We start from the raw sequence: 20,909 nt of genomic DNA on the forward strand, positions 1-20,909 counted from the left end.
CGGAAGTCTTTAAATAGCCTTGTTTGGAGACCCCTGTTTTAAAGTCTACTTTCGCCTTGGTCATCTCCTTCCCTGCTTCAGATCGCTCTGTTGAAGATCCTGTTAGCTGCGGCTCCAACTTCAAAAGCCAAGACCGACTCAATCAACATCCTGGCAGATGTGTTGCCGGAGGAAATGCCGTAAGTGGATGGCACACCGGGAAAAGCTAGGGAACTCGTCCCATATGGTGGGATGGTTGCAGGAATTGGGTATTTCCTCTCTCTAAAGTTTCTTTCTTAATACAAGACAAGACAAGAGCAGAGTTGGAAGGGACCTTGGAGGTCTTCTAGTCCAACCCCCTGTCTAGGAAGGAAACCTTATACCGTTTCAGACATATGGCTATCCAACATCTTCTTAAAGACTTCCAGTGTTGGGGCATTCACAACTTCTGGAGGCAACTTCTGTTCTACTGATTAATTAATTTAGATAGATGATAGATAGATAGATAGATAGAGAGAGAGATAGATAGAGAGATAGAGAGATAGAGAGATAGAGAGATAGATGATAGATAGATAGATAGATGATAGATAGATAGATAGATAGATAGATAGATAGATAGATAGATAGATAGATACATACATACATACATACAATACAATACAATACAATACAATACAATACAATACAATACAATACAATACAATACAATACAATAGCAGAGTTGGAAGGGACCTTGGAGATCTTCTAGTCCAACCCCCTGCCTAGGCAGGAAACCCTATAACATTTCAGACAAATGGCTATCCAACATCTTCTTAAAGACTTCCAGTGTTGGGGCATTCACAACTTCTGGAGGCAACTTCTGTTCTACTGATTAATTAATTTAGATAGATGATAGATAGATAGATAGATAGATAGATAGATAGATAGATAGATAGAGAGATAGAGAGATAGATGATAGATAGATAGATAGATAGATAGATAGAGAGATAGATAGATGATAGATAGATAGATAGATAGATAGATAGATAGATAGATAGATACAATACAATACAATACAATACAATACAATACAATAGCAGAGTTGGAAGGGACCTTGGAGGTCTTCTAGTCCAACCCCCTGCCTAGGCAGGAAACCCTATAACATTTCAGACAAATGGCTATCCAACATCTTCTTAAAGACTTCCAGTGTTGGGGCATTCACAACTTCTGGAGGCAACTTCTGTTCTACTGATTAATTAATTTAGATAGATAGATAGATAGATAGATAGGGACATAAACATTGATAGATAGATAGATAGATAGATAGATAGATAGGATACGATACGATACGATACAAGACAATAGCAGAGTTGGAAGGGACCTTGGAGGTCATCTAGTCCAACCCCCTGCCTAGGCAGGAAACCTTATACCGTTTCAGACAAATGGCTATCCAACATCTTCTTAAAGACTTCCAGAGTTGGAGCATTCACAGCTTCTGGAGGCACTGATTAATTGTTTCTCACTTGAATCCTTACATGAATCCTGCTGAATTACTTACTTGTGTGCTGGTTGGATTGCTGCAAACTCTATACAAATCTTCATCTTTTTCTTCCTCCTGGATTTCAGGGTGACCGTCCTCCAGAGCATGAAACTGGGGATCGACGTCAACCGGCACAAAGAAATCGTCGTGAAGAGCATCTCTGCTTTATTGTTGTTGCTCCTGAAGCATTTTAAGCTGAACCACGTTTATCAGGTAGGAATCATCCCGTCTTTGGAGACAGGAAAGAGGTTTCCTCCGGAATTTAGGGTATTTTATTCGCATTGTGTATCCATCAGGGTTTGAAATGCTACCCCTTTGGACCAGTTTGCCCAAATCAGCGGTAAAGATGCCAGTTCTTTGCCTGAACTGGTAGTAAAGATGCCAGCTGGAACTGTGCTGAGATGGACAAATTAACAAAAGAAATTCAAGGAAAAGCAGAGACAGAATATTATTTGGTCTGGGAAAAATAGTACAGGTGGCTGGAGGAAAGAAAGAAAAATTAACGATGAGTACTTAAGGAAGATAAAGATTATAAATAAAGGATAAATGTTATATACACAAAGGAGAGATAAAGTTTGTCTGAGTTAATTAGCAAAAATATAGGTAGATTAGTAATGGTAATTTAATAAATTGTAATTGTGATTTAATAAATTTATATGCCGCCCAATCCCGTAGGACCTATCCCGTAGGATATTTAACCCATTTTAGGGTTAAAAATGGTGAAACTCAATGATAAGGTGATTAGGAGGGGAAATATTGCATATAAAAATACCTACCAATCTAAAACTGCTATAAGAAAAAAAACATGATGTTCGGGCGTGTTGTATAAATGTAGTCTATGTCTTTGTATTTGTGTGCTTAAAATGAAAACATGCTTTTTTTAAAAAAAAGAGAGAGGGAGGGAAAAAGAGAAGATACCAGCTGTTTGCCCAAAATGGTAGTAAAAAAATGCTACCGGTTCCGGGCGATGAGTTTTTTCCGGCAATCCTCTGTGCTGGCGATTTATATTAGCTAAAAAGCAGGATTTTCTGCTTTCTAAATCTAAATCGGGGGGCACAGTGGATTCCTCCCCCCCGCGCTGTTCTACTTACCTTTGCAAGCGTGTTTCAACTGTTAGCAACATAAGTTTTGGGTTCAATTGTGGTCGTAAATTGAGGATTACCTGCAATCTAGTGAGTCACAAGGGAGCCAACACCGACAAGTTCTTCCTTCCTTCCTTCCCTCCCTCTCTCCTTCCTTCCTCCATTCCTCACTCGCTCACTCTCTCTCTTTGTCACCTTCCTTCCTTTCCTCCCTCTCTCCCCATTTCTGTCCTCCCTCCTTTTCTTCCTTCCCTCCCTCCCTTTGTCTTCCTTCCTTCTTCCCTTCTTTCTTTCCTCCTTCCCTCCTCCCTTCCTCCTTCCTTCCTTCCTCTTCCCTATCTCCTCCCTTCCTTCCCTCCTTCTCTCCTCCCTCCCTCCCTTCCTTCCCCTTCCCTATCTCCTTCCCTTCCTCCTTCTTTCCTCCCTTCCTCTTCCCTATCTCCTCCCTTCCTTCCCTCCCCCTCTCCTTCCTTCCTTCCTCCCTTCCTCTTCCCTATCTCCTCCCTCCCTCCTTCTCTCCCTCCCTCCTTCCTTCCTCCTTTCCCTTCCCTATCTCCTTCCCTTCCTCCTTCTTTCCTTCCCTTCCTTCCTTCCTTCCCTACCTTTCCCTTCGCGTCCCCCCTCCTCACTGCCTTCCTTTCCTTCCTCCCTTCCCTTTATTCCTTCTCCTTTCTCTTCCTCCTCCCCCCACCCCCTCTTCCTTCCAGCACTGATGATGTTCTCTAGTTGGGCCCTGCAACGTCCGCAAGAGAACAACCCCGCTCAGAGAGCACCCAGGACCCCCCAGTTCAACCCAGAGCTAGAAAGAATCCCCGTCCTTGAAATCCCTTCTCTCCCTCCTCCTGCAGTTCGAATATGTCGCCCAGCATCTGGTCTTCGCCAACTGCATCCCGCTGATCCTGAAGTTCTTCAACCAGAACATCCTGTCCTACATCACCGCCAAAAACAGGTGCCGCCTCCAGCCCCCCCCCCCCGACTCCCCGTGGCTGCCCCCCCCAACCCACGAGGCCCTTTCAGACCTTCAACTGAAGCCTTGCTTTACCTTCTTCTTCCTCCTCCTCCTCTTCTCCTTCTTTCTTCCTCTTCTTCTTCTGTCTCCCTTCTTTCTTCTGTTCCTCCTCTTCTTCTCTTTCTCCTCCTCCTCCTCCTTCCTTCCTTCTTCTTCTCCTTCTTTCTTCCTCTTTCTCTACCTCTCCTCCTTCTTCTCCTCCTTCCTTCTTTCTCTTTCTTCCCTCCTTCTTTCTTCTTCCTCCTCCTCCTCTTTTTCTTCTTCTCCTTCTTTCTTCCTCCTCTTCTTCTCTTTCTCCTTCCTTCTTTCTTCTCTTCTTCTCTTTCTCCTCCTTCTTCCTTCTTTCTTCTTCCTCTTCTCCTTCCTTCTGTCTTCCTCTACCTCTCCTCCTTTCTTCCTCTTCTTCTCCTCCTCCTTCCTTCTTTCTTCTTCTTCCTCTTCTTCTCTTTCTCCTCCTCCTTCTTCCCTCCTTTTTTCTTCTTCCTCTTCCCCTTCCTCCTTCTTCCTCCACTTCTTCTCTTTCTCCTCCTTCTTTCTTCCTTCTTTCTTCTTTCTCTTATCCTTCTTTCTTCCTTTCTTTACCTCTCCTTTCTTCCTCCTCCTCCTCCTCTTCTTCCTATTTTTCTTCTTCTCCTTCCTTCTTTCTTCCTCCTCTTCTTCTCTTTCTCCTTCTTCCTACCTCCTTTCTTCTTCCTCCTCTTCTTCTCTTTCTCCTCCTCCTTCTTCCTTCTTTCTTCTTCCTCTTCCCCTTCCTTCTTCTTCCTCCACTTCTTCTCTTTCTCCTCCTCCTCCTTCTTCCTTCCTTCTTTCTTCTTCCTCTTATCCTTCTTTCTTCCTTTCTTTACCTCTCCTCCTTTCTTTCTTCTCCTCCTCTTCTTCCTATTTTTCTTCTTCTCCTTCCTTCTTTCTTCCTCCTCCTCTTCTTCTCTTTCTCCTTCTTCCTCCTTTCTTCTTCCTCCTCTTCTTCTCTTTCTCCTTCTCCTTCTTCCTTCTTTCTTCTTCCTCTTCTCCTTCCTTCTTTCTTCCTCTACCTCTCCTCCTTTCTTCCTCTATCTCCTCTTCCTTCTTTCTTCTTCCTCCTCTTCTTCTTTCTTCTTCCTCTTCTTCTCTTTCTCCTCCTTCTTCCTTCCTTTCTTTTTCCTCCTCTTCTTCCTTCTTTCTTCCTCGTCCTCCTCTTCTTCTCCTTCTCCTCCTCTCTCTCTCTCCTCTCTCTCTCTCACCTCTTCTTTCTCCCATCTCTCTCTCTCTTCCCTTTGATTTCCCTGTAGTGTTTCTGCCTTGGATTACCCCGCCAGCACCGTCCATGAGTTACCGGAACTCAATGCTGAAAGTCTCGTAAGTCACCGTTATTTATCACCTCCTGCACATTGGGGGGGTTGGTTAATCAGCATAGAGCTGGATGAGACCTTGGAGGTCTTCTAGTCCAGCCCCGTTTGTTAGTTGTGAAGGGGGGGGGGAACTGTTCCAGTGGAGTGCTGCAATGTGTCATTTTTCCCCCCTCGGCCGAAGGAGGCGGGAGACAACAACCAGTTTTGCTGGAGAAACCTCTTCTCCTGCATCAACCTCCTGAGGATTCTCAACAAACTGACCAAATGGAAACATTCAAGGACGATGGTAGGTCAAGAGATGTAGGCATTTATTTATTTATATGGAGGAGGAGGAAGGAGGAGGAGGAGAAAAAGGAGGTGGAGGAGGAGGAAGAGGAGAAGGAGAAGGAAGAGGAGGAGGAAGAGGAGGAGGAGGAGGAAGAGGAGAAGGAGGAGGAAGAGGAGGAGGAGAAGGAAGAGGAGGAGGAAGAGGAGGAAGAAGAGGAGAAGGAGGAGGAGGAAGAGGAGGAGGAAGAGGAGAAGGAGGAGGAAGAGGAAGAGGAGGAAGAGAGGAGGAGGAGGAGAACTGTGGGGTCCTTGGTGCTCTCTAAACTTTCATGACCCAGCTAGGTAACATCATCAGTGCTGGAAGGGAGTGGGTGAAGTTTGCTTAAGGAGGAGGACAACAACAACAACAACCGTGAGTTTTGCTTGATTTTTTTTTTTTTTTTTGCAGAAGTTTCATGATCCAAACTAGTCCAGTTTGCTGTCAGTTTATGTTCCAATACAATATATTCTAATACAATAGAACAAAAACTGACAGCAAACTCCTAGCACTGATGATGTTCCCTAGTTGGGTCACGAAATGTCTGCAAGAATACAAACAAGCTCACAGAGCACTAAGGACCCCACAGTCCTCCTCCTCCTCCTGCCCTTCTCTTTCTCCTTCTCCCTCATTCCACAAACGCCCTTCCCTTCTCGCACTGATGATGTTCCCTAGTTGGGTCACGAAATGTCTGCAAGAAAACCACCAAGCTCAGAGAGCACCAAGGACCCTGCAGTCCTCCTCCTCTCCTCCTCCTCTTCTCCTCCTCTTCTTCTCTCCTCCTCCTCCTCCTCCTCCTCCTTTTCTTCTTCTCTTCTTCTCATTCTTCTTCTTTTCCTCCTCCTCCTCCTCTCTGCAAACCCCCTTCCCTTCTCGCACTGATGATGTTCCCTAGTTGGGTCACGAAATGTCTGCAAGAAAACCACCAAGCTCAGAGAGCACCAAGGACCATCATCATCTATCATTTCTTCTTCTTCTTCTTCTTCTTCTTCTTCTTCTTCTTCTTCTTCTTCTTCTTCTTCTTCTTCTTCTTCTTCTTCTTCTTCTCCTCATCCTCATCCTCATCCTCCTCTTCTTCCTTTTCCCCCTATCCTTCTCTCCACAACCCCCACTCTCTTCTAGCCCTGATGATGTTCTCTACTTGGGTCATGAAACATCTGCAAGAAAACCACCAAGCTCAGAGAGCACCAGGGACCCCACAGTCTTTTTCTCTCCTCCTCCTCTTCCTCCTCCCTCCTCTCTTCTACTCTGCAAACCCCACTCCCCTTCTAGCACTGATGATGTTCCCTAGTTGGGTCACGAAATGCCTGCAAGAAAACCACCAAGCTCGTAGAGCCCCAAGGACCTTGAGCTACAAATATTCTCTTTTGTTGAAAGGAGCCTGACTGCATTTCTTCCCTTCTGGCCTCTGGACAGATGCTGGTTGTCTTCAAGTCGGCTCCCATCCTGAAGCGGGCTCTGAAGGTGAAACAAGCCATGATGCAGCTCTACGTCCTGAAGCTGCTGAAGATCCAGACCAAGTACCTCGGGCGCCAGTGGCGGAAGAGCAACATGAAAACCATGTCGGCCATCTACCAGAAGGTCCGTCACCGCATGAACGATGACTGGGCGTACGGCAACGGTGAGTGTGACACAAGCCCCCCCTCCCCTCCCCAGTGAAACTGCACTGTAGCTCAACTCCGGTTAACCCAAGCAGACGAGGAAACGGTTGCAGGAACTAGGTATGTCTGGTTTAATGAAGAGAAGGACTAGGGGAGACATGATAGCAGTCTTCCAATATCTCAGGAGTTGCCACAAAGAAGAGGGAGTCAAGCTATTCTCCAAAGCACCTGAGGGTAGGACAAGAAGCAATGGGTGGAAACTAATCAAGGAGAGAAGCAACTTAGAAGGAAGGAGGAATTTCCTGACAGTGAGAACAATTAATCAGTGGAACAGAAGTTGCCTCCAGAAGTTGTGAATGCCCCAACACTGGAAGATTTTAATAAGAGATTGGATAACTATTTGTCTGAAATGGTGTAGGGTTTCCTGCCTAGGCAGGGGGTTGGACTAGAAGACCTCCAAAGTCCCTTCCAACTCTGCTATTGTATTGTATTGTATTGTAAGGACTAGGGGAGACATGATAGCAGTCTTCCAATATCTCAGGAGCTGCCACAAAGAAGAGGGAGTCAAGCTATTCTCCAAGGCACCTGAGTGTAGGACAAGAAGCAATGGGTGGAAACTAATCAAGGAGAGAAGCAACCTAGAACTGAGGAGGAATTTCCTGACAGTGAGAACAATGAATCAGTGGGACAGAAGTTGCCTCCAGAAGTTGTGAATGTCCCAACACTGGAAGTCTTTAAGAAGATGCTGGATAGCCATTTGTCTGAAGAGGTGTAGGGTTTCCTGCCTAGGCAGGGGGTTGGACTAGAAGACCTCCAAGGTCCCTTCCAACTCTGTTATTCTATTCTATTTTATTCTATGGATGGATGGATGGATGGATGGATGGATGGATGGAAGGAAGGAAGGAAGGAACAAGGGAGGGAGGGATTCTCCAAGGCACCTGAGGGCAGAACAAGAAGCAATGGGTGGAAACTAATCAAGGAGAGAAGCAACTTAGATCTGAGGAGGAATTTCCTGACAGTCAGAACAATCAATCAGTGGAACAACTTGTCTCCAGAGGTTGTGAATGCTCCAACACTGGAAGTCTTTAAGAAGAGGTTGGATAGCCTTTTGTCTGAAATGGTGTAGGGTTTCCTGCCTAGGCAGGGGGTTGGACTAGAAGGCCTCCAAGGTTCCTTCCAACTCTGCTATTGCATTGTATTCTATTCTATTTTATTCTATGGATGGATGGATGGATGGATGGATGGATGGATGGATGGAAGGAAGGAAGGAAGGAAGGAAGGAAGGAAGGAAGGAGCGAGGGAGGGATTCTCCAAGGCACCTGAGGGTAAAAGAAGAAGCAATGGGTGGAAACTAATCAAGGAGAGAAGCAACCTAGAACGGAGGAGAAATTTCCTGACAGTTAGAACAATTAATCAGTGGAAGAGAAGTTGCCTCCAGAAGTTGTGAATGCTCCAACACTGGAGGCTTTTAGGAAGAGATTGGATAGCCATTTGTCTGAAATGGTATATAAGGTCTCCTTGTGGTCATAAATTAAGGACTACCTCTAGCAGTCTACGTTCTTTCTAAATACTTGGTTCGGAGAGCGTAGGTGAAAACAAGGAAAACTAGAACTAGAACTCACCGTCTCCTGGTGATTGGACCAAATTCACCCAGTCGACTTTAATGCCTAAGGGAGAACTAGAACTCACCATCTCCTGGTGATTGGCCCAAAGTCACTCACTGGTTTCCATGCCCAAGGCGGTACTAGAACTCACCCTCTCCCGGCACCTTAACCGCGAAGCCAGCCCTGCCTTCAACTCCCGTGAGTCCCCGGTTTTCAGGCCCAGTGGTCACTCTGTAATCCACGAAAATCCTGCCTCACTTTCCCCCCTGTGTGTTTTCGGCCCCTAGACATCGATGCTCGTCCTTGGGACTTCCAAGCCGAAGAATGCAGTTTACGAGCCCACATTGAGTCCTTTAATAGCCGGAGATACGACCAGATCCGGGACGCTGAATTTTCTCCGGTCGACAACTGCCTCCAGAGCGTGTTGGGACAACCGTTAGAACTGCCCGAAGATTTCCGCTACTCGTACGAACTCTGGCTCGAGAGAGAAGTATTTTCCCAGCCCATTCACTGGGAAGAACTGCTGGGCTACCAGTGATGGGGGGGGGACGGGATTCGAACTCGGCGCTTCGGCCGACAAGTGCTACATTAGGGAGGGGGGGAAAGAGGAAGGGTTTTTTTTCTTTCTTTGTGGACATCTTTCCACAGGGAATTACCTGCTAGAAGTTGTAAAAAAGAATTATTTTACCTTTCCAAGCCTCTCCTCCTTTCCCCTCAACGTTATAGGTCTGTAAGCAAAGAGAAGTTTATTATTATTTTTATTAATATTGTTTCCGTCATTTTTCCCTGATCCAGGGCACATGATATATATTTAAATATCTTAGAATGGTGGTTTTGAATGAAGGGGATTCTGTACAGTGCTGGTGTGCAACCTTGACTTTAAGATCCGTGGACTTCCATTCCCAGAATTCCCAAGCCAGGTGGGGAATTCTGGGAGGAAGATTCTGGCTAGGGAATTCTGGGATTTGAAGTCCACAAGTCTTAAAGTGGCCAAGATTGGAAACCCCTGCTGTGTGCATCATATCTCTCCAAGATTTTGGTTGCTATTATAAATATTTTCTATGAGTAAGATACCTGGGCAAACATATATCTGTAAGCCAAGTCATTTCTCTCACTACAGACAATCTATTGCTGATTCCATCAAACATTTCAGCAAAATCCCCCCCCTCCCCATTTGTATTTCATACCCACCTATAATAATCTTCAACTAGAAAACAGTATTCATAGAATAATTTTTCAGGATGAATTAGGGGGCATTTGTGTGTCTCCAATACATAAAAATATATTAGAGATGTGGAAATTATATACCAAAAATATGTAAAAGCACTGTGCAATTTTCTTCCATCTTCCCCGGGCACGTATTCCAATAATTTTTCCCCAAGCGTTGCAACGCTGCATTAAACTGATGTTTCCAGAAGGCTTGATGCATTTTCGAATCAAAAATGCACCCAATGTTCAGCTCTTACCTGGTTTGAAAAAGAAAACGCGCATGATTTTAAAAATCGTAGCGGCATGCAAAATATTTACTAAAGGGCACCGCACAATAATTGTGTTCATAGTGGCTTTTCAGGAATGCATTCAGATCCCTCCCTACACGTGTTCTCTCTTTTATTCCTGCAATGTGACAATGTTTGAAGCATGCCAGGCCCCTTTGCTTGCCTCTTCACGCTTCGAGGATATGTTTGCACATCCCTAAACCTGCTCTTCCGGCGGCGATAACACGGGTTCTCACATGAACTGCTTCATGCTTTGTGTGTGTTTATGCCACGAACACGGGTAGCAAGAAGGAGCAGAAGGGTATCAGACACGCTTGTACTCTGACATGCTTGAATGTATGGCTAATGTGCGTGACACACTTTTATCGGCAGCTTGAGTCACATGGCAGCAATTTCTCTTTACAATACAAAGAAGAAGATTTTACTCTTTTCATTCTGAAAAGGACATTTTTGTCCAAAAGCTGGACAGGCTGCATTTTTCAGGCACACACACAAAAAAGCCCATCATTTATGCAACATTCTACCTAAAGAAGGAAGCAGATGCAGTGATGAATATATTTAGCCACCCGGTAAATACGTGGCCTTAAAATTTCCCAGTTCACCGAAAGCCAGATGTGCACTTTATCCATTCTGGGAAAGTTGTCTGCATAAAGACAAAAACAAAAACAAATATCATTTTGTTTGCAATCCTATTTTGGAGCAGGCGTTCGGAAACGAAAAATATGTGATTTTAAAAATTGTAGCGGCATGCGAAAATATTTGCTCTGTGGCCCCCGCACAATAATTGTGTCGATAGTGGCTTATCGGGAATGCGTTCAGATCCCTCGGTTATTCTTTTATTCCTGCAGAGTGAAAATGTGGATTTCGTATTGCATTCACAAATTATTTTTTAAGGAAGTGTGTGTGTATTATCCTAAGCACGAGGTGTAAGGAAGAATAAAAATCTTAATTCTTAAAAACTTTTTTAGTCTTTAGATTATTTAATGATATTTAAATGTTTGTTACAGACACCCAGAAAACCAGAATTTTCACTGTAATAGTGAGAGAGCATTTGAAGCTACAGGAAAAGCTTTCCGGGCAAGTTTGAAATGTTGATTTAATGTACTGTGAAATTAAATGGATTAAAACAGGGATGTATTATACCGCAAAGCAATAACCTCAAGAGCAACTGTAGTACAAATGCATTTTGTAGTAAAAAAATAAATGAAGAAATTAATTTTTCTTTCCTTCCTTCCTTCCATCCATCCATCCTCAAAGTCTACTTTTCCCCTTCTGCCTTAACATGTTTTTTTTAAAGCTGTAAAATTAATGTGCCAGATGGCAGCACCTCTCTCTGCATAAGGCAGCCAAACCATACTGAAATTCAGATTATCAGATCAGCCAAACCTCCTTCCTTACCCAGCCTGTCTGTAAATGTGGTTTTTAATGAAATAAGGACAGCCTTATCTTTAAAAAGCCATTACCCTCTGGGAAAATTACTATATTTAGGAGATAGGATTATGTGTTTATGAAGCCACCTCCGTGGCATTTTTTAAAAAAATTTGTTTTAAAAAAATTACTGCTAAGAAGGGTCGGGGATTTGCAATTATTATTATTTTTTTTTTTGAAGAAAAGGCTAAGAAGATTTAGCCTCCATCTTAATGCATAGGATATGTCCAGTTCTGACTGCCCCATCGTGAGCCAGCATATGAATTTCTGAAATATCACACAGAAAGGAAGGAAACTGATAAAAGGAGAATACAGGTAATTCTCAACTTAAAACAGCTTATTTAGTGACTGTTTGAAGTTACATCACTGGGGAAAGCGACTTGTGACCGTTTTTCGCACTTATGACCGTTGCAGCATCTCTAATGTCACGTGACCGAAATCCAGCCGATTGGCAACTGACTCGTATTTATGACGGTTGCTGCTGTGTCCCCTGAGCCACGCAATCCCTTTTTGCAATTTTCTGGCAAATGGAGAAGCCAGATTCACTTAATAACTTGCTTTAACAACTGCACAGTCATTTCCTTCACAACTGTGGCAAGGAAGATCATAAAATGGGGTAGACCATTCACTTCGCTTAGCAGCAGAAATTTTGAGCTCAATTGTCGCAGTTGTGTTTGTCATTCAGGGTTGAACTGCGTTGTCCTCGGTGCTCTCTGAGCTTGGCTGTTTTTTCCCCAGACGTTTCATGACCAAACTAGGTTACGTTATCAGTGGTAGAAGGGAGCAGGGTTTGCTGTGTTTATATATGTGTGTTTGAGTGGATATACATATACAACACACACAACTTGCCCTGTCAGTGTTGGTAGGTATGTTAATCTGGGTGGTTTTATATAAACTTAGATACAAACAGAAAGCCAGGGAATTCTGGGAGTTGAAGTCCACAAATCTTCACCTGGCCAGGCTTGGGCCCACCTGGTTTAAAAAAAAACACACACACAATTATTTTGACTGCGCAGGCGCAGGCCTTCTCTTTTCCCCCGCCCCCCCCCGGCTCGTTGCCTAGCCACTGAGAGTCGGACCCGCCCCCTTCCCCATGGCAACCGGGGCAGCCGCGGGACAAACAGACGCCTCCGAAGCCCGCCCCCTCGCCAGAAGCCCCGCCCACCGAGGGCGGTCGTTGCGGCGGTTGCGGCGCTTCGGGGGGAGACGCGTGTCTCGCGCAGCACGTGGGGACGGGCCCCGCGGGGTCCTGGTGGCGGCGCCCGGCAGGTTAGGGGCCTCTGGGGGCGAAGCGGGAGAGAGCAAGTGGGGAGGCCGGTCGGCCGGGCTCTTCTTCCGCAGCCGCTTTCCCCGAAGAGGCTCAGGCGGGCGGTGGTGGGTCCTCCGGGGAAGCCCCTCGTCTGAATGCAGGCAGCTGGATTTCCATGGATGCTTCTTTCCTTCCCTCCCTCTTTCCCTCCCTTGTTTCCTTCCCTCCTTTCTTTCCTCTTGTTTTCTTCCTTCACTCTCTATTTCCTTCCTTTCCTTCCTTCACTCATTTCCTTCCTTCACTCTATTTCCTTCCTTTTCTTTTTTCCTTCCCTCCTTTCCAATTTTTCCTTCCTTCCTTCCCTCTTGTTCCCTTCCTTCACTCATTTCCTTCCTTTTGTCTTTTCCTCCTTTCCAATTTTCCTTCCTTCTCTCCCTCCTTTCCTTCCTTTCCTCTTGCTCCCTTCACTCATTTCCTTTGTCTTTTCCTTCCCTCCTTTCCAATTTTTCCTTTTTTCCCTCCCTCTTTCCCTTCCTTCCTTTCATTTCTCTCCTTCACTCCCTATTTCCTTCCTTTCGTCTTCCCTCCTTTCTTTCCTCTTGTTTTCTTCCTTCACTCTCTATTTCCTTCCTTTCCCTCTTTTCCTTCCTTCACTCTATTTCCTTCCTTTTCTTTTTTCCTTCCCTCCTTTCCAATTTTTCCTTGTTTACCGCCCTCTTTTCCTTCCCTCCATTTCTTTTCTTCATTCCCTATTTCCTGCCTTTCCTGTTCCTTCCCTCCTTTCCAATTTTTCCTTCCTTCCTTCCCTCTTGTTCCCCCTTCCTTCACTTATTTCCTTCCTTTTGTCTTTTCCTCCTTTCCAATTTCCCTTCCTTCTCTCCCTCTTTTCCTTCCTTTCCTCTTGCTCCCTTCCTTCACTCATTTCCTTCACCTTTTCCTTCCCTCCTTTCCAATTTTTCCTTCTTTCCCTCCCTCTTTCCCTTCCTTCCTTTCATTTCTCTCCTTCACTCCCTATTTCCTTCCTTTCGTCTTTTCCTTCCCTCCTTTCCAATTTCCCTTCCTTCTCTCCCTCTTTTCCTTATTTTCCTCTTGCTTCCTTCCTTCGCTCATTTCCTTTGTCTTTTCCTTCCCTCCTCTCCAATTTTTCCTTCTTTCCCTCCCTCTTTCCCTTCCTTCCTTTCATTTCTCTCCTTCACTCCCTATTTCCTTCCTTTCGTCTTTTCCTTCCCTCCTTTCCAATTTTCCTTCCTTCCTTTCCTCTTGTTTCCATCCTTCACTCATTTCCTTTGTTTTTTCCTTCCCTCCTCTCCAATTTTTCCTTCCCTCCTTCCCTTTTTTCCCCTTCCTTCCCTCCCTCCCTCCGCTTCCCCTGCCTTTAATACTCTGTTCTTCCTATTTTCCCCACCACAACAACCCTTTGAAGTAGGTTTGGCTGAGAGATTTGACTTTCAGGCCTAGGGTAGGACTCGAACTCACCTCTCCCAGTTTCTGCCTTAAGCAGGGAGTCAAACTGGGTCTCCTCTTGAAACGTTTAGGAGGAAAAAAAATAAAGCAGGAACAAGACAATAAAAAATGCAACCGAGGGACAAAATTCCTGCTCCAATTTAACAATAATTACGGGATTTATAAACCGCCCTGCAGCAGAAAACTCACCACTTCCGGGACCTTTTCGGATTACTAGCAATAGGATTTTTAGATTTATATGCTGCTTCATTCTTCTTTACAGCGCTCTCCAAGTGGTTGAGAGTGTCCATTTGCATCCAGGTAGTCCTCAGCTTACAAGTTCATTTAGCGGCCGTTCAAAGTTACAATGGCACTGGGGGGGGGGGAAGGATTTAACGGCCGTTTCTCACACTTAACGGCCGTTGCGGTGATCCCCTTTTGCGACCGCCCGACAAAGTGGGGAAGTCAGATTCACTTCACCGCCGTGTTGCTAACTTAATAAGCGCAGGGCTCTGTTTAACCTTGGTTGTGCCAGCCTGATAATAAAATGGGACAAAACTCACAACTGTTTCACTTAGCAATGGAAATGTTGTAGGCTCACTTATGGGTCATAAGTTGAGGATTACCCCTATTTGTGCATTTAGGCTTTTCAAATGCTCTGGGGTTTTTTAAAAAAAAACTTTTGTGTATATTTTTTCGCTTTAGAAATGATTGTTTGTGTGTCCCTTTTCGTGCTGGCTTTTTAATTTAGTTTAGCTTTATTGTCATTGCAACTTGTACAACGAAATTAAATGCGATCTTCAGTGTACAAGGACAGTTCAGGTTGTGGTTGTTAAGGAATCCTGTGCCGTCCTTAAGCACAACATCAAGTGGTGGCTGGTGTCCTCATTGACGTATGGGAAGCCCGCAATGAAGACCACAAGGGTTGATGATGTGACACAATAATTGTGCTTCCTTGAGCACAATCAAGATTTGATTAACTGCCTGTCATTATGGGGAAAGGAACTGATTTTGTGCTGGGTGCATAAATACATTGCAGAGAGTTTTATACTGTTATTTTTGACCAATGTAAAAGGTTTAACCTGAGTTATATATATATATATATTTTGCTGGTTTATTTTCCCTTAACGCCGCAGATCAACTGAGTTTGGAATCCGATCCAGGGATCTGGTTTTGAAAGGAGACACGATGCTCATCAGCTCACCTGCATAAAAGGATGCTACGATGGTAATGTATACCTTCCCCTTGCCTCACCTGTGGAACAGGTAGATTACATTTTGCCCTTTCTGGCTGCAGAGGGAGGGAGGGAGGGAGGGAGGGAGCCCAAGCATGCAGGGAATCCTCGGCTTATTTTTGAGCCCCAAAATTTCTGTTCCTAAGCGAGATGGTTGTTAAGTGGGTTTTGCCCCATCTTGTGACCTTTCTTGCGACGGTTGTTAAGTGAATCCCCCTCGCGTGGATGCTGCGCGACATAGCTAGCCTGATTTCTGGACGGGAGGATGGGAGAGGCCATCTCAGGCCATGAAATAATCTGCAGATGCACAAGTGGCATTTATGCATTTTGATTTATTTCATTGTGATCTGGCCTTTATTACTTTAGAAGCAACTTGAGGATACTCCTTCCTGTTTAACCCAAAACAACCCTGTGAGGTGGGCTGGGTTGAGAGGGACTGGCCCAAAGTCACCCAGCCGGCTTTCATGCCTAAGGTGGGACTAGAACTCACCGTCGCCTGGCGATTGGCCCAAAGCCACTCAGTTGTGTTTGATGCCTGCAGTAGGGTGGGCCTAGAATTCCCCACCATGTGTGGTTGGCCCAAAGTCACCCAGCCTAAGGTAGAACTACAACCCACCATCGTGTGCTGATTGAACCAAAGTCAACCAACCAGATTTCAGGTGTAAGGCAGGATTAGAACTCACCGTCTCCTGGTGATTGGCCCAAAGTCACTCACTTGTCTTCAATGTGTACAGGAGGGCGGGGCTAGAATTCACCACCATGTGTGATTGGCCCAAAGTCCCCCCCACCATTGGCTTTCTTGCCTAAGGCGGGACTAGAATTCCCCGTCTCCTGGTGATTGGCTCAAAGTCGCCCAGCTGTCTTTCAAGCTTAAAGTGGGACTAGAACTCCTTGTCTCCTGGTGATTGGCCCAAAGTCACCTAGCCGGCTTTCATGACTAAGGCAGGTCTAGAACTCCCCGTCTCCTGGTGATTGGCTCAAAGTCACCCAGCTGTCTTTCAAGCTTAAAATGGGACTAGAACTCCTTGTCTCCTAGAGATTGGCCCAAAGTCACCCAGCTGTCTTTCAAGCTTAAAATGGGACTAGAACTCCTTGTCTCCTAGAGATTGGCCCAAAGTCACCCAGCTGTCTTTCAAGCTTAAAATGGGACTAGAACTCCTTGTCTCCTGGTGATTGGCCCAAAGTCACCTAGCCGGCTTTCATGGATAAGGCAGGTCTAGAACTCCCCGTCTCCTGGTTTCTAAGCCAACTCCTTGACCACTGCAGCAAAGTGGCTCTCCATTATCAGGCCCCTGGGGAAATGCACCCTCAGAGTGCCCCCCCCAAAATGGTGGGTTTTGTGTGTGCTTTTTCTGTCCCCCCCCCTCCCCACACACAGGGAGGCAAGAGCAAAGGGAAGGGCTCAGGGAAAGGCAAAGCCAAGGGCGGGAAGAAATCCAAGAAGGCCGCCGTGGAGGTGGATATTCTGAGCCCAGCCGCCATGCTCAACCTCTACTACATTGCCCACAATGCCGCCGCCTGCCTGGAGTTCCGCGGCTTCACGTGGCCGGGCTCTCAGAAGAAGAAAGGCAAGAAGAAGAAGTAGGCGGGCTGCGGGGCAAGATGGAGGACCCCCACCAGGGGCCGCTGGACGGGGGTCCCGTCAGGGGCAGGAGGACCTTTGGCGAATCGTCTTGGGTTTGCCGTGGCACTTGCTCTCCTGACCAAGTAAACCTTGCATTGAGCTACCGGCGTGGTGTTTACCGCGGGAAACCTCCGCTGCTACCGGCTCTGGATCCCGTGCGCGAGCAGCAGCCTCCACGCCGAGCGCACAAGATGTCCCGCGACACCCTCCTGCAGGCGACGTTCTGCACCTCAGGCGGCCTCGAGCGCCGGAGACGTCTTGCCTGCACCTTGTCATAACTTGGGAGTTGTGGCTCGGTGCACGCACCATGGGCCGGCTTCAGGGACTGCCCGGGTGGGAGTCGCAGGGCTGTTGGGACGCCAGTTCTTTCAACCGTGGTTTCCCAGGAAGCCAGGATGACGTGTGGAAGCTTGTCAGCAAGTTTTCCTTGAGCACCCTAGCTGCCGAGGAGTCCCTGGCCACCGTCTCTTCTCAGGTAGCCAGAAGGAAGAGGTGTGCTCCGTTGCGGCCTTGAGCCAGGCCAAATTTCCCGAGAGCGATCCGGAACCCTCCGCGGAATTGTCAAGAGGATTCTGCAGTAGGGACCTCTGTCCTTTTGGCACTGGTCCTGGCCAGATCTTGGCTTGAGCAGCCATAATAATAATAATGTGGCTTGGTGGCCACATTAGAGGTCTGGCCTTCATTTATGACTGTGACAGCGTAAAGAAATGAGGTTGTGTGCGCAACTCGCATCAGCAGAAGTACTCACTGCACCCACCCACACACACCCGTCCAGCTCTAAATAGGGTCCTCCTTGCCCAAAGATGAGGTTTTAAAGATGGCTCCCATACACGGAAGAGGGGAGGAGGGGGGGACTTCATTTTGCCCTGCAAAACTTTCTCCCGGATGGGAGGTTGGTCGGTTCAGGATGCAACTTGGATCACTGTCTTCTTGTCATTTGGGGGCCTAAAATGTCAAATCAGAAACTCTCTCATCAACCGTGGAGAACTGATCTCGGGCAGAGCATAGCTAGGCATTTCATGCACTTCAGGGGCGTAATGTGGTGAATTGTCCAGTCCAGAAGATCCTTCTTGGGCCTCGCAAAGCTGCCTCAAAGCTTGCCAAAGTGGGCCCTCACTGTTCTTGCAAAGTCCAGTTGACGCGCCAAGCGTCATCCTCCGTATCGATTGGCGATAAGGCTCCTGGGCCTTAGCCGATTCAGAGACCAGCCCCTGGGGAACCACACAGGTTGTAGGGTGTCACAATATCAGCGCAACTTCCGAGACACCCAAGTGGGATGGTTGCGGCGGCCAACTTAACACTTTTAAGGACCCTGCCTTGCTCACACGCCTCCGTTTTTGGCATGGTGCATCGCCTGCCACTTGGGCCGTTCGATTTGCACTTTCCTAGTGGGAAAAATGCGGCATCGGGAGGCCTGTACTCCTTCCCTGTATCTGCTTTTGACCCGTGTCGTATCGCCTGCACGGCATTCCTTCTGCGCACAACACAGGCCAGGTTGCTGATTTGTGTCTGGCTCATCACTATTGCAACCCCTTCCCTGTTTATTTCTGGTCTTTTTCTTCTGGTCTTCATCCAAACAGGCTGTTTTGTTGTGTTGTAGGTTATCCACAAGTTTTTTATTATTTTAAAAAAGGTTTTTGAATTTTCGTATTAAATGTTTGGGGATTCTGTATCCTAACAGCTTCCGGGCACAAAAAGGTTTTAAGGATCTCTGTACAGAATCCCCAAACGTGAATATTGAAAAGCTGTTAAGACATTTCTTGTCTGTTTGATTGGTGCCATTTTTTGCTAGCGTTTTGGAAGCAAGTGAGGCTGGAAGGAGGGGGGAAGAAGTTTTAAGAAGTTGCCCCACAAAAGAAGTTAACCCTGGAGAAGGAAGTGGAAGCTAGCAGATTGGGACAAAAAGAAAGACGGCTTGGAGATGGATAGTGGTCCAGTGGTCTAACAAGGTGAAGAAACAGGTGGCTTTTAATGGCCAGTTAGGTATCTAACTTGCAATATCCTAAAGCAGGGGTCTCTAACCGTGGCAGCTTTTAAGACTTGTGGACTTCAACTCCCAGAATTCCTCAGCCAGCTTTGCTGGCTGAGGAATTCTGGGAGTTGAAGTCCACAAGTCTTAAAAGTTGCCATGATTACTCCCGTCTTAAAAGTGTTGGGTCTCTGCAAACCTCCCCAGGGAGACTGAACTTAAGAGCCGAGCGACTTCATTACAAGCACCGTGGCTTCTCTACCTGTCTCTTCTTTTATTGCAAGGCCAGCAGGTAAAATGGAAAACAGACAAGCTTCCCCACGCTCTGAAGAAACTTCCTTTGGCAGGGCTGCCTTTGGTTATCAGGGTAGGCACAAGTAACACAGAACCCCCCTCCCCACATTCGCTATTTTGGATTAAGAGATACATGAGGCTTCCGGTGCTGATGTGTTTTTGCTTTTTTTTTGGTGTTCCCTGCCTGCTCTGAACCCCAGGACCAAACTTCTGGGGTTTCTCTTTTAAGTAGACAAAAAAAAATAATTGGGTTTTTATTGTTAAAAGGCCGCAAGTTGCAGGCTGTTTACTCTGCAACGGCCTCAATGCAAAGAGTGTTTTTGCTTTTGAGATTTCTCCTATAAGGGTGCGGTGCTATTCCACAAACTGGGAACAGGCCAACTTCTAGGAAATATAGAAAATGCAAAAGCTGAGAAGCAAAATATTTAAGGTATTATTCATTGTTAACTTAATTTCCTATCTGTATTATTATTATTATTATTATTATTATTATTATTATTATTATTATTATTTTTACATGTAAAAAGTGTTTGGAGGTAATAAAACTTCAGCCACTGTTGATTCTTGAATACAGGAGTTTGAATGCTTTTCAAAGCTTTTTGGGGCAGTCCATTGCAGCCTCTTGTGTGTCCAGCTAATGGAGGGCAGGGTGGACTGGCACTAGAAGTCCTTTCAGTCAAGGTCTGCCCTGGCACTACTAGCTTCTCCTAGTAACCATAAAGCTGGGCACTGATTAATACACCAGAGAAGCATACATAACCCACAGTTGAAGTGCAAGTATAACGTTTTATTAGAGCGTTTGATCCTTCAAGATAGAAAGCCAACAATTAGCAGCTGTATTTCTGACAACCTGATTGGCATTATTTTATTTTTTCAAAAATGATTCTTTGCCAAGACCTATTTGTCAGCACAGCCAGTTCGAAAGTGTATATAAAAATATGGACATTTTAGTAAACAAGAAAAAATTGCACACACACACACACACACACACACACATATATAGGCAGTCCTCGCCTTATAACTGCAATTGAGCCCAAACGTTTTGTTGCTAAGCGAGACAGTGAAGTGAGTTTTGCCCCTTTTTACGACCTTTCTTGCCACAATTGTTGAGCGAATCACTGCACTCGTTAAATTAGTAACACGGTTGTTAAGTGAATCCGGCTTCCCCATCGACTTTGCTCGTCAGGTCGCAAAAGGGCATCATGTCACACACACACACACACACACACACCCCTCTGGGACGATGTGACTGTCATAAATGTGAGTCCGTTGCCAAGCGCCTGAATTTTGATCACGCAACCAAGGGGATGCTACAGTGGTCATTAAGTGTGAAAAAACGGTCATACAGTAAGTTTTTTTTTTTTACTGTTATCATGACTTTGTCTGCTAAATGAGCTGTTGTAAGTCGAGGACTGCCTGTACTTTTAAGGCAGTGGTTCCCAAACTTGGCAACTTTAAGACTTGTGGACTTCAACTCTGCTGGCTGGAGAATTCTGGGAGTTGAAGTCCACAAGTCTTAAAGTTGCCAAGTTTGGGAACCGCTGTTTTAAGGAAACCACTAATAATGGTCCCCCAAGTCCCAATTATTACCTTGACTGGGCTACTGCCAATAGGCAGACAGGTATTTTGGTTGGGCTGCTTAATCTGCTGTACAGGCATCTCTAGAAATGAGGATTGCTGAGGCTTGCTGGCCGTAATGCCTGCCTCAACATTTCCGCAAAGCAAGCTGTGAGGTGCATAAGTGAT

At 45.8% G+C, this 20,909-nt stretch overlaps 2 protein-coding genes across 2 annotated transcripts; both read left to right on the forward strand.

The window, feature by feature from the left end:
- Positions 1–81: 81 nt before the first annotated feature.
- Positions 82–9,311, forward strand: LOC116523399 (striatin-interacting proteins 2-like; the record flags this gene model as incomplete). The annotated part of the gene is made up of 7 exons (XM_032238501.1): positions 82–179; positions 1,585–1,711; positions 3,429–3,529; positions 4,858–4,924; positions 5,099–5,203; positions 6,638–6,842; positions 8,714–9,311. Coding segments are annotated over 7 exons (954 nt in total), but the record flags the coding sequence as incomplete, so codon positions are not given.
- A 3,208-nt stretch (positions 9,312–12,519) lies between these two features.
- On the forward strand, positions 12,520–19,649 carry SMKR1 (small lysine rich protein 1). The gene is made up of 3 exons (XM_032238499.1): positions 12,520–12,619; positions 15,179–15,269; positions 16,655–19,649. The coding sequence occupies exons 2-3, from the start codon at positions 15,267–15,269 to the stop codon at positions 16,859–16,861; spliced, it is 210 nt and encodes a 69-aa protein (XP_032094390.1). The 5' UTR covers positions 12,520–12,619; positions 15,179–15,266; the 3' UTR covers positions 16,862–19,649.
- The last annotated feature ends 1,260 nt before the right edge of the window (positions 19,650–20,909 follow it).

Source organism: Thamnophis elegans, unplaced genomic scaffold, assembly GCF_009769535.1.
Source record: "Thamnophis elegans isolate rThaEle1 unplaced genomic scaffold, rThaEle1.pri scaffold_252_arrow_ctg1, whole genome shotgun sequence".
Taxonomy (NCBI): Eukaryota; Metazoa; Chordata; class Lepidosauria; order Squamata; family Colubridae; genus Thamnophis; species Thamnophis elegans.